This window comes from Rhipicephalus sanguineus, chromosome 10 (genome assembly GCF_013339695.2).
Source record: "Rhipicephalus sanguineus isolate Rsan-2018 chromosome 10, BIME_Rsan_1.4, whole genome shotgun sequence".
NCBI lineage: Eukaryota > Metazoa > Arthropoda > Arachnida > Ixodida > Ixodidae > Rhipicephalus > Rhipicephalus sanguineus.
Genome location: NC_051185.1, coordinates 1,818,128 through 1,830,746, shown reverse-complemented (window position 1 = coordinate 1,830,746; position 12,619 = coordinate 1,818,128). Strand labels below are relative to the sequence as shown.

The window sequence follows — 12,619 nt, the reverse complement described above, 5'->3', positions numbered from 1 at the left end:
GCTTCATCGCGGCGAGATGGATCCACACACATGACCGCACTTTCCACAGCGCACACTACCTTTTTCACATCAGGCTCTGGGGCCAGGTTGTAGTTGAGGCCTAGGCTCAACACGGACCACTCAGCGTCGTTGAGTTTGTGCTTGGAAAGGTTGTGCACAGAACTGCGGTTTGTAGCTTTGGAAGGATCGTCACGATGAGGCAGTTACCTCTGAAGCTTGTTTTCATGAAGCGCTTCATCTTGGCGTGCGCGTAAACCGGCATGGAAGTTGGCGTGCAGCTGGATGCTTGCGAAGTCGTCAGGACACTTGTATTCCAGGCGGCGGCAAGCGAAGAATGTCTCGTTCTCGAGAAACCGGATTTTGTCCCTGCAGTCCATGATCCTGGCTTGAAGGAGAAGGCGTTCGGCTTTTGTAACGACGTGGAAACCAAAGCGGCTTGCTACTGGCCTGTTCAGGCGTAAAGAGCGAGGAATCAAATTTCTTGCCTTGCAGGTTAGGTTGAACTGATGATGTCCTTTAAATGCTGAAGTTCGGGTTACCAGTGAATTGAAGCGGTACTTTTCTGTTCTTTTCTACATTCGCGTTGGAAACATTAATTACACAATTTTTTAAAAGAAGCTCCTGATTAATAACTGCTGCAGCACGATAAAAAACGTTACCGTTATATTTGGTGAACAGCCACCAAAAGAAGATGAAATATGAATCGTTCATATTCTAACGTCGTCACGGAAACGCTATTGCCATGTACAATATAATTATATAATCAAGCTAATTGGCACAGAATGCCTTAGACCATGCAAGGCATAACGTTTGCATGTGCTCGAAGGCCGTATTTATAGGCCTTTTAATGAGCAGGCCCGAGTCCTGCCCAGCCCGCAGCCTCAAGCCCGAGCCCAGCCCGGGCCCGCCAGAAAACGCTTCGGATGGTCCGGCCTGGCTTTCGGGTCGGCCCGGGCCCGTGCAGTGCTCTAGCGTGAACCACCGGACAAAGACAGAGACGGACCAAGCGCTGGCTTACAACCAAAGCTTTATTTCGTACAAGGGAGCATATATACGCTCATGGGTCACAAAAGGATGTGGGGGAGAGGACAACAGTGACAAGGTATCTGTTACCAATTCTGTGTAGTGAACTGAAAAAAATGAAAACACTATCATCCACGTGAAAGATGCACAAGTTGCTTGGTGAGGAGCACTATCCAAGGCACACTCACATACGTTTCACCTTTTTTTTTGTTGATGCAAAGGTGCACGAGTGTGCCCGTGAGAGTGCTCCTCAGCAAGGAACTTGCGCATCATCTTTCACTTCACTACATAGAATTGTTAACAGAAAGCTTGTCACTGTTGTCCTCTCCCCCACATCCTCTCGTGAGCATATATAATATGCTCCCTTGGTCTGGTCTTTGGACCTGTTTCTTCTTTTCCATGTGCCAAAATAAGCCCTCTGTGTCGGTTGCAGCCCTGACATGGCAGGCCTTTGTTGGAGCACTGAGGCATTTCCTGCACTACTTCCATGGCTGTCTACTGCCCATGGCAGGTCGTGCTGACACACTCACCATCCTTCAACTGACTCACATTGTGAGCAGTCTTTGCAACAGTGTGAGGTGAGTGACCCTCTGCATGTGTGTACTGTGATATGCTGTACAGTGGTGGTAGTCATTCACACTGTTGTGCTACAATGTCTGTGCCTGGCTGCGCTCACATCCGCCTGCTTACTTGGCAGAGAAGTATTTCTCTTAGTCGGGCACCAAACATGCCCATGCTTTCTCGTGATTGCCGCAGAGGCCCCGTGTGCACCAGTGTGCTTTTTCCCATTATAGGATAGGATAGGATAGGATAGGATTATAGGATAGGATAGGATAGACCAGAGGCACTGCACGTCCGTCTAACCTCCTATTGCTCTTGACCAAGAACTTGTGATTTTTCACGTAGGAGTGATATTCAAAAGTACTGTAATGGTATAAAAAGTGAAAGAGGAACACCCACCGCAAAAAGAAAAATACATTTTGTTTGCAATCCTGACTAGCCACACACACTGCACTGCTGTTCTTTGTGTGCAGAAATGGTTGGGAAGCAGGCTCAGCTGAAAAGTCTTTTCACGGTCGCGGTTCCTCTGTGAGTTTTTCTATTACTTCCCAACCAGACAGGCTTTCATCAAAACTTTGGCTTCAAACTGTAGTGTTGCGCACGGTGTCTGTGTGGTGCAGAACACATTTTCACTCAAATGAGGGTTTCGATGTGTAAAAGTTTATTTGATGAATTGGAAAAAAATGCAGTGATTCCACTCCTGCCCCAACTGTGCCAATGCGCCAAATTGGATTTACTGCGCCATCCTGATAACATCGACGGAAATTGTGCCAATCTGCGCCAGTTTCTCAGGTTTGGGGACGTCTATCACCAGCAATCGCATCGCTGGCACGTCACAACATGTGCAGCTTGACCTTGGGGCCACCAAAGTCACAACCACAGACCAAGAATTATTCCGCTGAATAAACAGCGTTTGCGCGTGCCTCCCGAGTAAGCCACAATTCCATGCACGGGGCCAACGCAGCTTCTGTTGTGCAAGTCGGTGCGATGGCAAAATGTTCTCCACAGTGGGTCATGATTTATAGGCCAATCCGTAGCGAGGTAGTGAGGCAGCAATACATCGGCGGACGCCGTCTGTTCCAGAAACGCTGCTGATCGCTCGTTTCAAGCGTCGCATGGCATGTAATTAAAGCAATGTTCATTAATAACTACGCTCGCGCCGCTAAAATGTTTATCAGTTCTGTTTTTGGACATCGTGGAATGAAATCTGGGAATGCTAGCAATAGACTTACGGAACAATATTGAACTTTCCCTGCTTCTCGTACATGGAAGAGCACGTTGAATAGTGGCAATGTGCTGACACTTTTCCTCAGATAAACTTTATCCTTGGATCTTCTTCCAGAAGAGCTTTTTCGTAATTCCTTCCACCTGCACATCCGGGTAGGCAATTGCTCTTGCGGTAAATACCCCCTCAAACAATCTGCCCTTTCGAGTTTGTGAGTGCTATCACTCTTTAAAAAGAAGTTTGTAAACCGATGGTAAACGCATGTATTTACTGGTTTCGAGCGTATTTTACTACCTTAGGCATAAGAGTGGTGCTGCCAATGCAAAAGCCTTTTTGTTGTTGTTTTTTTAAGGAAGCCGGCACGGTTAGCATGGATGATGTTTGAAGGGCACACCTTCCCCCTTGGGATCCTCAGAACCACTGCTACACGCACAAACGAGCGCCCTCCTCACCCAGACTCTGTTGGCAGCAGGGCAACCGCAGAGGATGCATGCGGCTCCTGCTCGAGCCTAAATGACAAAATTCGGGGCAAAATTCCAGGTTGTCGGCGGCGAAAATTCGTTATGTCAAGGGTGTCTCCCGCTGCCACCTTGTTACATGGAGGTCACAAATACATGTGCTTCTATGGAGTAATGGTGGGGAATAGAAAAACTTTGTATTATCGAGGAATTCATTGTACGGAGGTTCGTTATAGGCAGGTTTAACTGTACTTTGATATTCGTTCGAATATTCAAACTGCTCGAATATTTGCACAAGCCTAGTTTAATGCTTTTATGTTTTGCCCGCGTGCAGTGATTATGAAGGGTTTGTCGAGAGTGTATGTGCGTGCTTTATTATGGTATAAAGTTCAGTTCTTAGTCTGTGCTAGCGCTTGTGTACTTTTTTCATTGTGTCTTCGTGTGGTGTGCACAAGTTTTCCACTCTGCAGCCCAACCAACTAGACCACCTGTCCATCTCAATTCAGGAGTCCACTTGGTCAGACCTTGGATGAGAGAAAAAAATCATTTATGAAGAATTTATATTGCCAGCCGACCTCTACACACATCTTTTGCATGCAGGTGCATCACAGACATTTGCCGCAGTGCAGTTCAGGTCCAGGAGGTTGCGTCACAAAGACAGCAGGTAATCACATTCTTGCTGTATAAAGTCACCACCCTTTTTCTTGTGAGTGTTGCCTCTATCTAGCCTGTGAATTATCTGTGAAATTTCTCTGCTAGTAACAAGCTAGGCAGACTATGTTCAATGGTCGGCAACAGGCTTGACAACGTTGGGACGCGTGGTTGCTCCATTAACCATAAAGTTAGGTTTGTGTCGTGCAGGGCCAACGTCGTCTATTGCATCTCTCTGTCGTGTGGTCGTGTCTACGTCGGCGAGAGAGGCCGATGTTTGAACATACGTCTAAGAGAGCATCAGTTTTCCTTGCAGGGGAGACCCCTGACGCACTTGGCCATGCACTGCGCTGAGTGCCGGTGCGAAGCGCAATTCCCCGCGACGGAGATCTTGTTTAAACACCACGATCGCACGACACGAGGACTTGCTGAGGCTTTCCACATTAACACGAGGGCATCTACGTGCGTCAGTCATCCTTCTTTAGCCATATCGGAGAGGGAAGTGATACTACTCAAGGAAAGGGGGTAGCCTGTTGGGGGGAGGGGGGGTTGAAGGAGGTGTGTTTTTGTTCTGGTTTTTGGCCTTTTGCCTTGGTGCATGCATGGGAATTAGTTGAGCGTCAAGTTTAGATATATTTTCTGTTCAAGCAATAGACCCTATGCAAAATCTGCTGCCATCTAGCGGCCGCAGTGCGCAATTCCGCCATGTTGAAGGCTAAGTGCGCTCCGCATGTGCACACAGGAAGCGTACTTATCGACGTGTGGCAGCTGATAGGAATGACAATGCCGACATATTTTCGTGTGCTGTGTTGGTGAGATTGAGGAAAGTGGGATGCTGAAAAAAGGTTAGCAGGAAACTAGCCTCCATGTGTTATTACCTTTCCTTCCATCCGACGGGAAGCGGCAGATCGTTCCGTTGCTCCGGCTACTGCTTACGATTAACGCCGTGTTTACGTTCACCGTTCTTAATAGATGCGGTATGTGACAGCATCGGCACGCATCGGAGAACACTCTTTCGTGTCATGCCGGAACGAGACAGTTTTCGCACCGTGCACTCTTGCAGGCACAGACAAACCGACTTTGTGTACGAGCACCAAAGCTGCATCGCGGCTACTCGCGCATGCCTGCGCTGTTGTTGACAGCATTACTTTGTTTATTTCATTTCGATAACAATTACATGTTAGACAGGTAGCTAGTGCGCGTCATCGATTCTCAGCAAGCGAACCAATTGTGTTGGAACGTGTTGTTTGTAGTTTGTTTTCGGTTGTGTAGTTTAAAAAGGTAGCGTTTGGCGGGGTGCTTTGCACGCGTATTGCTTCACTATGCATATTTTTCAAGCATTTCATGTGCTATCACTGCCGAATTCAGAGGGGTGGCCCGGATGGCCTGACACCCCCTCCCCCCTACTTTCTTCTTTTATTTATACCCCACGAAGAGCACATGTCAGGTTCTCCCTGCTGACGCTGATCGCCCTTCGGAAAAAAATCCTGTATCCACCCCTGTGTGCTATGAAATATTAACAGATGCTTTTGTGTGGCACTTTTCGTATGAAACTGAAAAAAAAAAATGCTGTTCCCGCAGATGTGTTACATTCGACCATCGGTGCGCTACCGTTGGTTACGCGCTGAGGTGGTTTTGCAAGTGCTCAGTCGGCGACGCAAAACTGCCTTGCTGCAACAGGCTGAAATTGTAAGGCACGAGTAGGCCCCGAAAGCGACGATGTGAACGCGAATACTCTCGGCGCATTCTGTTATTTATGAGTACATGTCTTCTTGGAGTAACTAACACGTTTCATGTTCACTTTTCACGTGCATGAGAAGCGGACCTTTCTTACATTTTAATCGTGCGGTAGCTCTATGAAAAACATACGTCAGTGACTACATTGTTTCAAAAACAACAAACAGGACAACGTTTATTTTATATAAGATGCACAATACATTAGGTTGATGTAGCTGTCCCTTATAAAATACACTTTGAAATCGGTCAACAGCACTTTCTTACTGTCATCGCTGAGCTCAGCCGTGTCGCGCGCTAATGCCTCCTCCCAAAAATCCTACAACACATGCATGATATTCTGATAGCTATATAACAACGCTTCATTCGCTACACTAAAAACAGACAAAATTTATAACCAAGCGCAGAGCTTCAGTCTCAGCGACGGCCGGCTTACATGTGACTCGGTGACAAACTTGTACCTTCTTCTCGTTGCGAGGCAGTTCTTCACACGTAATAATTGCCAACGTAAAAACTAGGAAATGCAGGTAACGTGTACAGGCTCGTCTGACATTTTTATGCCCCGATTGCCGACTATCAACGCAGATACAAGCAAGAAGTTGTAGCAGCGATAGCAGTACGATTCGTGCACAAGCCTCCAACATGGCGCCGAATCAGTAGTTTCGTCAAACCTCCGACAGATGGCAGCAGTTTTGCATAAGGTCTATAAAGCTTTCAGTTGTGAGTAAGTGCTCGTGGTGTTCACTTTCTTGTCTGCGTCTTTCTTGGGCTTCTTTACACCATTATGAATCCGAACCAACTAACTCGCCTTTCCATTTTGCTTCACTTTATAGCACACGTTTCGCTCTGTAGTTACTGTGACAGCAGCAGTCTCCCACCTTCATTTGATTTTTTCTTTTCCTAGTAGATGTGATGGGTGGGTCTGTAGAATAATATATTGAACGGAACGCGCCACATAGAACTATTGTTGAACATGGTAGTTTCTCCAGCAAAGTGATCCTCGGCAGCAATATGCAGCGCAATGAAGTGAAATGACTGCTAGTTGTCCACTCGGGAAGCCTGCACAAATGTGCACACTGCGCTTCAAGCCATCTGAAGACACACGGTGCATGAGGCGCCTCCATAGTTGATGCGTACTGTTGTACACACTGCCGCTGAAGGTGATCTCAGACGTTGGACGTTCACCACCAGAGGAAGTTTGTCACTTTTAGGCCACTTTTCTTCATGTAGTCTATGCTTTGATGTTTGGCATCAGTCCAAGCTTGACCAACGACAGTTTTTTAGTGAATATATAAGTGATTCTGCCAGGCGGCACTAGCACTGCATAGCAGTTGATTTTTGATTTCCTTCTCTACAGAGCATGCTGCTCTTGCGCCACCTGTGTCAGTGTGCCAGGAGCTGCTGGGGTCAGGAGGCATCATCTCTCGTGGCATTCCTTCTTCGGCAGAGCTGCCGGCCTTATCTCCGGTGGGCAGTCAATGTTGTGTTCTTATTGTGGTCCTTATTTTGGTCCGTCCGTGTCTTGCGCATGAAGTGTTCATCTTTATATTGGGGTTGGCGCCTGAAATTATTATTGCTTAATACTTTTTCATGCAAAGTATTTCTAAAGGGGGAAGGGAAATACAGAGCTCACTAATACGTACACATATGTATATATACAGTCAAAGACCAATTTTTCGGACATGTTTGATATGCAGTTCAGATGCCTTCACGGCACTAGGAGTCAGTGTGTAAGGATGTCTGAAATTTTGGGCGAGGGAGCCCTTTGGTGTCCAATTTTTCTGACTTTCTGCCTCGATTGCAGGTTTGAAACGACGTTAATTGAAGCTGTGTTGGGATTACCTCGCAGCCTCAAAGTGTGCTTGTGGTCGTAGTGGTTCTCAAAAGTGAGCTTCACCGCAATAGTGAGCGTTAAGTGGTACCGCACATGCACCAAGAATCGGAAGGGGCTACAGTTAGCCAAAGAGCAGGAATAATAGGCTCACACTGAAAGAGGGCAGCCTTTTCTTTCAGGTTTTTGGAGGAGTGGCTGTACGGTGGATGTTGCAACGACCCCTACGAAGAGTTTCCCTTGGTCGTGCACAAGCAGGAGGTGGAGATGCGAGGTGAGGCTGGTCTCGGCTTTACTGCAGCCACAGTCGTTTGTTTTTTCACCGTGTCAGCTGGGGCGTCTAGCTTACATAGTGGCAAAAGTCTGTACTTCACAAAAGGCAACTCCTAAGAAAGGGCACGTGCCATTGCTTGAATAACTCTGGGACTATGTTTTGTAGCAATTCACTTCCCACTATTACTTCATTGTTCTAAGCAGCCTACAATGTTGGGCAAAGAGGATCACTACGATGTGTGGCCCCAATTCTCTTCGTTCCCTACTTTTCCCAAGTATCAGCATTTTTTTTCTTCAGGTCTAAGAAAAACCAGTCTTTCATTCCTGGGAAAAGCTCACCATGTGTGCGGTGTTCCTGCAACTTGTGACTCAGTCAGGTAACAGGTTTGAAAAATGTGCCAACACGGGGTGTCGCTGGAGCTGACGTTTCATCCTCTTCAAGGCTCTGCAAAAAGACAAGTCCGCTTGTCACCCCATGTTCACGTGTTCACAAACAAAGTTGCAGCTGCACAAGCACTGCTTTTCTCAAAGTTTGAGTTATAACCATGACACACACGTCTGTATTTCTTCTTCCTTAAAAGGGTGGTGCCACCATGTTTGTGGCTTGCGCATTCTTTGCTGCACACGCTTCTTGTAGCTCCAGGGAGCGTGATACACGCACCAAGATTCATGTATTCTCGCTAAATAATTTAATATCGCCTTAATTATGTGAACAATTTTTGGTTTCTGGGCGCTGAGTCGGGCGCTGACGTCGGAGTATACACCAGAGCATGCCTGTCTCACACCCAGGCTGCTGGCGAGCCGAGCGGATACTCTCGCACCCAGACGCCGGGCTGGCTGGACTGCCAAGGCACGCATGGGTCGCGCTAAGTAAACAGGGCAAGCTGAAGTTTTGAGGCTTTAAAGTGCGAAAGAGTACCCGTTCACGCCACTTCCGCGTATAAGAGCTCGTCTGGACACCACTACGTCGTCTTTGGATGTCAAAACAAGCAGCACAACAGGAAGATATCACTTAGCACTGTCTGCGACGATCATGACGCGCAACGGGAATAATGCCATTGTGGTGTTTTCAACTTCGCTGCAAGTGGATAATTATAGGCGGATATTATAGGCGGATAATTATGTGCGGATATTCAAAATTTCGAATAGTGTTTGCTATTCGATTCGATTCGCACTGGAATTTTACTATTCGAACTATTCAAACTTCCCAGAGACAAATACAGTCAACGTCTGATTGAAAGTGACCCTATATGCTTCACCTCATTACACTCTCGTATTGCGGCAAAGCTGCCTTTCAAGCTCCGTTACAGTCGAACTTAGCCAAGAGACAGTCAACGTCAAATTAAAAGTGACCCCTTCAGATTTTTAATATGCTTCACCTCATTACACTCTCGTATTGCGGCAAAGCTGCCTTTCAAGCTCCGTTACGGTCGAACTTAGCCAAGACACAGTCAACGTCCGATTGTAAGTGGTCCCTAGATTTTCAATATGCTTCACCTCATCACACCCCGGCATTGCGGCAAAGCTGCCTTTCAAGCTCCGCTACGGTCGCCAATGTATTAACTCAAGAAAACGTTGGTTCCAACTTGGAGATGAAAGATGTGGCAGAGGTGGGGGCTCAATTAATGCTGTTTTGGACCTGAAATTTGGGCAGGAAGTCCGAAAAATCAGAAGCCGAAGCTTTTTAGCATCCAAAATTTCAGACGTTCTTGTATGTCGACGTCTTCGAGGCAGATTTGGAACTCCAGACTTGAAGGGAGCACACCCTTGTCCTCCACATCAGTTGGGCTTCCACAGAAGTTGAAAGAGAAGGAAAGGCTGAGGAAATGGCATCTTTGCCTATCACGTGTAAAGTGTTGTCGGCAACACTTTGGTTGCACCAAATCATGTACATAAATACAATTCGGCCTCTATGTTGCCTCATTCTTGATAAGACAACTATGAAACACCGCCCTGCCAGCGCTTCATCAACCTAGCGAAAAGAAACACTTTCATGTTGCTATCTCATAAGAATATGCTTAGGAATCCTCTCTAACTTTTTGTTCTGCAATTACGCTTCGAAGTATTCGAAAGATATTCGAGAAATATTTGAAAAATATTTGATTCGATTCGCACTCACACTCCAATATTCGAATTCGCTTCGCACCCAAAATTTTGCTATTTGCACAGCTCTACGTAATTGTAATTCAAGCAGAAAAACTAGGAGCCGAGTGAAAATGCGTGAGTAATTACACTATCTGCGTGTATTCTACAGTGTGATGCCCACCTACTCCATTTTATGAACCTAATTTGCATGACACACAGCTGGTTTGAAGGCAGACGCAAGCTTTGTGTGGGGGTGCACTTAGTACCTTTGAGCATTTCCTTTGACGAAAACGTAGTGCAAGGTGGTGCTTTCAAGCACAAGCAATCAGCATGCTTTGCCACTTTCAACGTAGTATCAAGCTTTAGTGCTTTTGATGGCATCCACGCCTTCAAGATAACAAGCTTTCGTCTTCAAACGGTAGTAAATGATACGGTGTTTCTGAACAGCTGACCAGAATTTCATGCTTTCATTTCAGTGTTTGATGTCCACAAGTTTATTTGGACACGAGGCATCCAGCTGCACATAATACATAGATTGGCACGTAAAAAAGTACTCCCGCCAGTGTCCTTTACGTCGCAGGCGTAGTGCTAGCTCAAGCAGCTAAATCTGTAGCATACTTACACTGCACACATTTAATAAGAGACAGCTGCATTCCACCCATTTCAATATCGGCTTAACTAAGTGTAGCACACTTTCGCTTGTAAAGCATCATCGTTACAGGATTAAAGTCACGCAGATAGCTTCCAAAATGGATCGATGAACGATACTGCAGGTGATACTCTCTGACAGTACGCTTTTGTGTGGAAGACTCATTATTGTAAGGGCGCTCGTGAAACAAAAATCACGTTCCGCAAAACCAACCGCAAAGCGTACTCTTACGCGATGCATATTAAAATGATGAGTTTTCACAAAATTTTGTGCGCAACTTGCAATATGCGCCAACAAAACATCATTTCACTCTTTCGCGAGCTGCACTGTAATTATGACTCAAGCGTACTACAGTGAGGACGTTTTTTAACAAATGTAACAGTGCACGTACCTGACGAGGTTGCTTCCGCAGCCTGCTCAGCACATACTGTATACATTGTGGACTTGCGTGAGCAAGGTGTTTTTGATGTTCCAATAAAAACAGTGAAAATGTCCAGGCTAGGCAAAACTCGAAACACCCTCTCCGACGGGCTGAGTTTCGGGAGTTTCGTGTTTACACTGTGTAGCGTCTGCTAGCATGGCAGCCCGGGCATGTTGTTTCGTCGCGTGTGCGATAGATGGCGCGGCGCGCGATGCAAATATGGCGCTATGCACGGAATTCGCTGTGTTTTGGTCTATAGGAAGCTTGGTCACGTGAGCATGCACGTAGTGCTGAGTCGTCTGCATCTCGCACACCCGTGCCACACAAGCAAGTCCAACGTGCCGACAATTGCCATGGCTAGCTGCAGTAGCCGCGATTCTGACCCTGCGTTTGCATCCGCGTCCGACCCCAATGAGGACGTCGACTTTTTCTTTTCTGGAAGCAGCAAGGAGGACGATGTACACGGCTCCGTTGAAAACGCAGATAATCATTTTATTTTCGATTCCCTGGCCCATGCCGGACGCCTTCGATGAGGTTCAGCAGCATGTTCAACGGAGGGCTAATATCGACTGATCAGTGGCGACGTTTTCGAAGGTTAGGTTATAACTGTGCTATAATTGTCCACTCATACAGCGTATATTTCATCACACCTAGGGTTTCCATGGATGGATGGATAAACTTTATTTTGGTCCCTTGGAACGCACTCTAGCACGTTGCAGGCCGCATCGGAACAGAAAGACCAAGTTTCTCTGCTGCGTTGCGGGCCCGTTGAAAAGGTTTCCACGGAAGCAAACACTGTAGGCGTCTGGCGCCTGCCCTCCTGAGTATTACTCCTATGCGCTTTGATCACTCTGATCTGGTGTGCCGTCACTAAAACTTCCGTTGCACTTCCCATAGAGCGACGTCAGTGTAAGGCGCGCTAGCAATGGGTCTCGATCACGCAAACTCTTTGGAAGCGAATTAAAATATATACCTATTGCAAGTTTGCTGTGTCCGTCCTTGCACACAGAGGAAACCAACAACAGGCTTTTTATAGCCTCAAAATTTGATTGCACTTTAATGTTCAGACATTAATCATTAATTATGCATGCAATGAATAGAATTTTATCGGGCAGGATATATAAACTGGATTGGCATGTGGTTTACTCAGCTCCCGTAAGTTTTCAAGGAAGGAAGTGTTCCCAAAAGCAGTGGTGTCGCTTTTTTACTCCCTATGGTTGCATGTTTGACTCTACAGATATGTGAAATCAGATTCTAGTTTGTCAATTACATATTGTGTGATGTAGTCTGGGGTTAAACATGTTTCTGCCGCTCTTTGGTGATTGCCAATGCAGCATGAAGCTCGATGCTCTTTGCCCAATGTGTATAGAGACACCATCGATTCCTCTGCTTTATCCTTATTCAGGGAAATTCCATGCCTCACATGCATGTCAAGTGTGGATTGAAGTGTTGTCCAAGTGGTGGGGCCCTGGAATGTCGTAATGAATCACCGACGTTCAGCCTGCTACGGGAGCCCATGCGGAATCGCCTCCACGGACCTCCCAAGGGAGAGCTTTTCCTCATCACAACCACTGGTGCCCTCTCTCGCTCAGTGGCAAAGCTAAATAAGCACCCCCACATGTACCTCTTATTAGTACTCATTAATCACCAAGGAAATACGACTTATATACAGTGAACTCCCGTTAAGACGAACTCGGTTAAGACGTAT

General features: G+C 46.6%; 1 protein-coding gene across 4 annotated transcripts in view; it reads left to right on the top strand.

Annotated features, from left to right (window-relative positions):
- Positions 1–12,619, top strand: part of LOC119372695 (gamma-tubulin complex component 6) — a 318,918-nt gene that overhangs the window by 124,062 nt on the left and 182,237 nt on the right. For all 4 annotated transcript variants that reach the window (XM_037643145.2, XM_037643144.2, XM_049419622.1 and 1 more), the window contains 4 exons: positions 1,457–1,601; positions 3,868–3,931; positions 7,010–7,119; positions 7,666–7,757. In XM_037643145.2, coding sequence (XP_037499073.1) covers positions 1,457–1,601; positions 3,868–3,931; positions 7,010–7,119; positions 7,666–7,757 — 411 coding nt within the window. The remainder of the gene's footprint in view (positions 1–1,456; positions 1,602–3,867; positions 3,932–7,009; positions 7,120–7,665; positions 7,758–12,619) is intronic.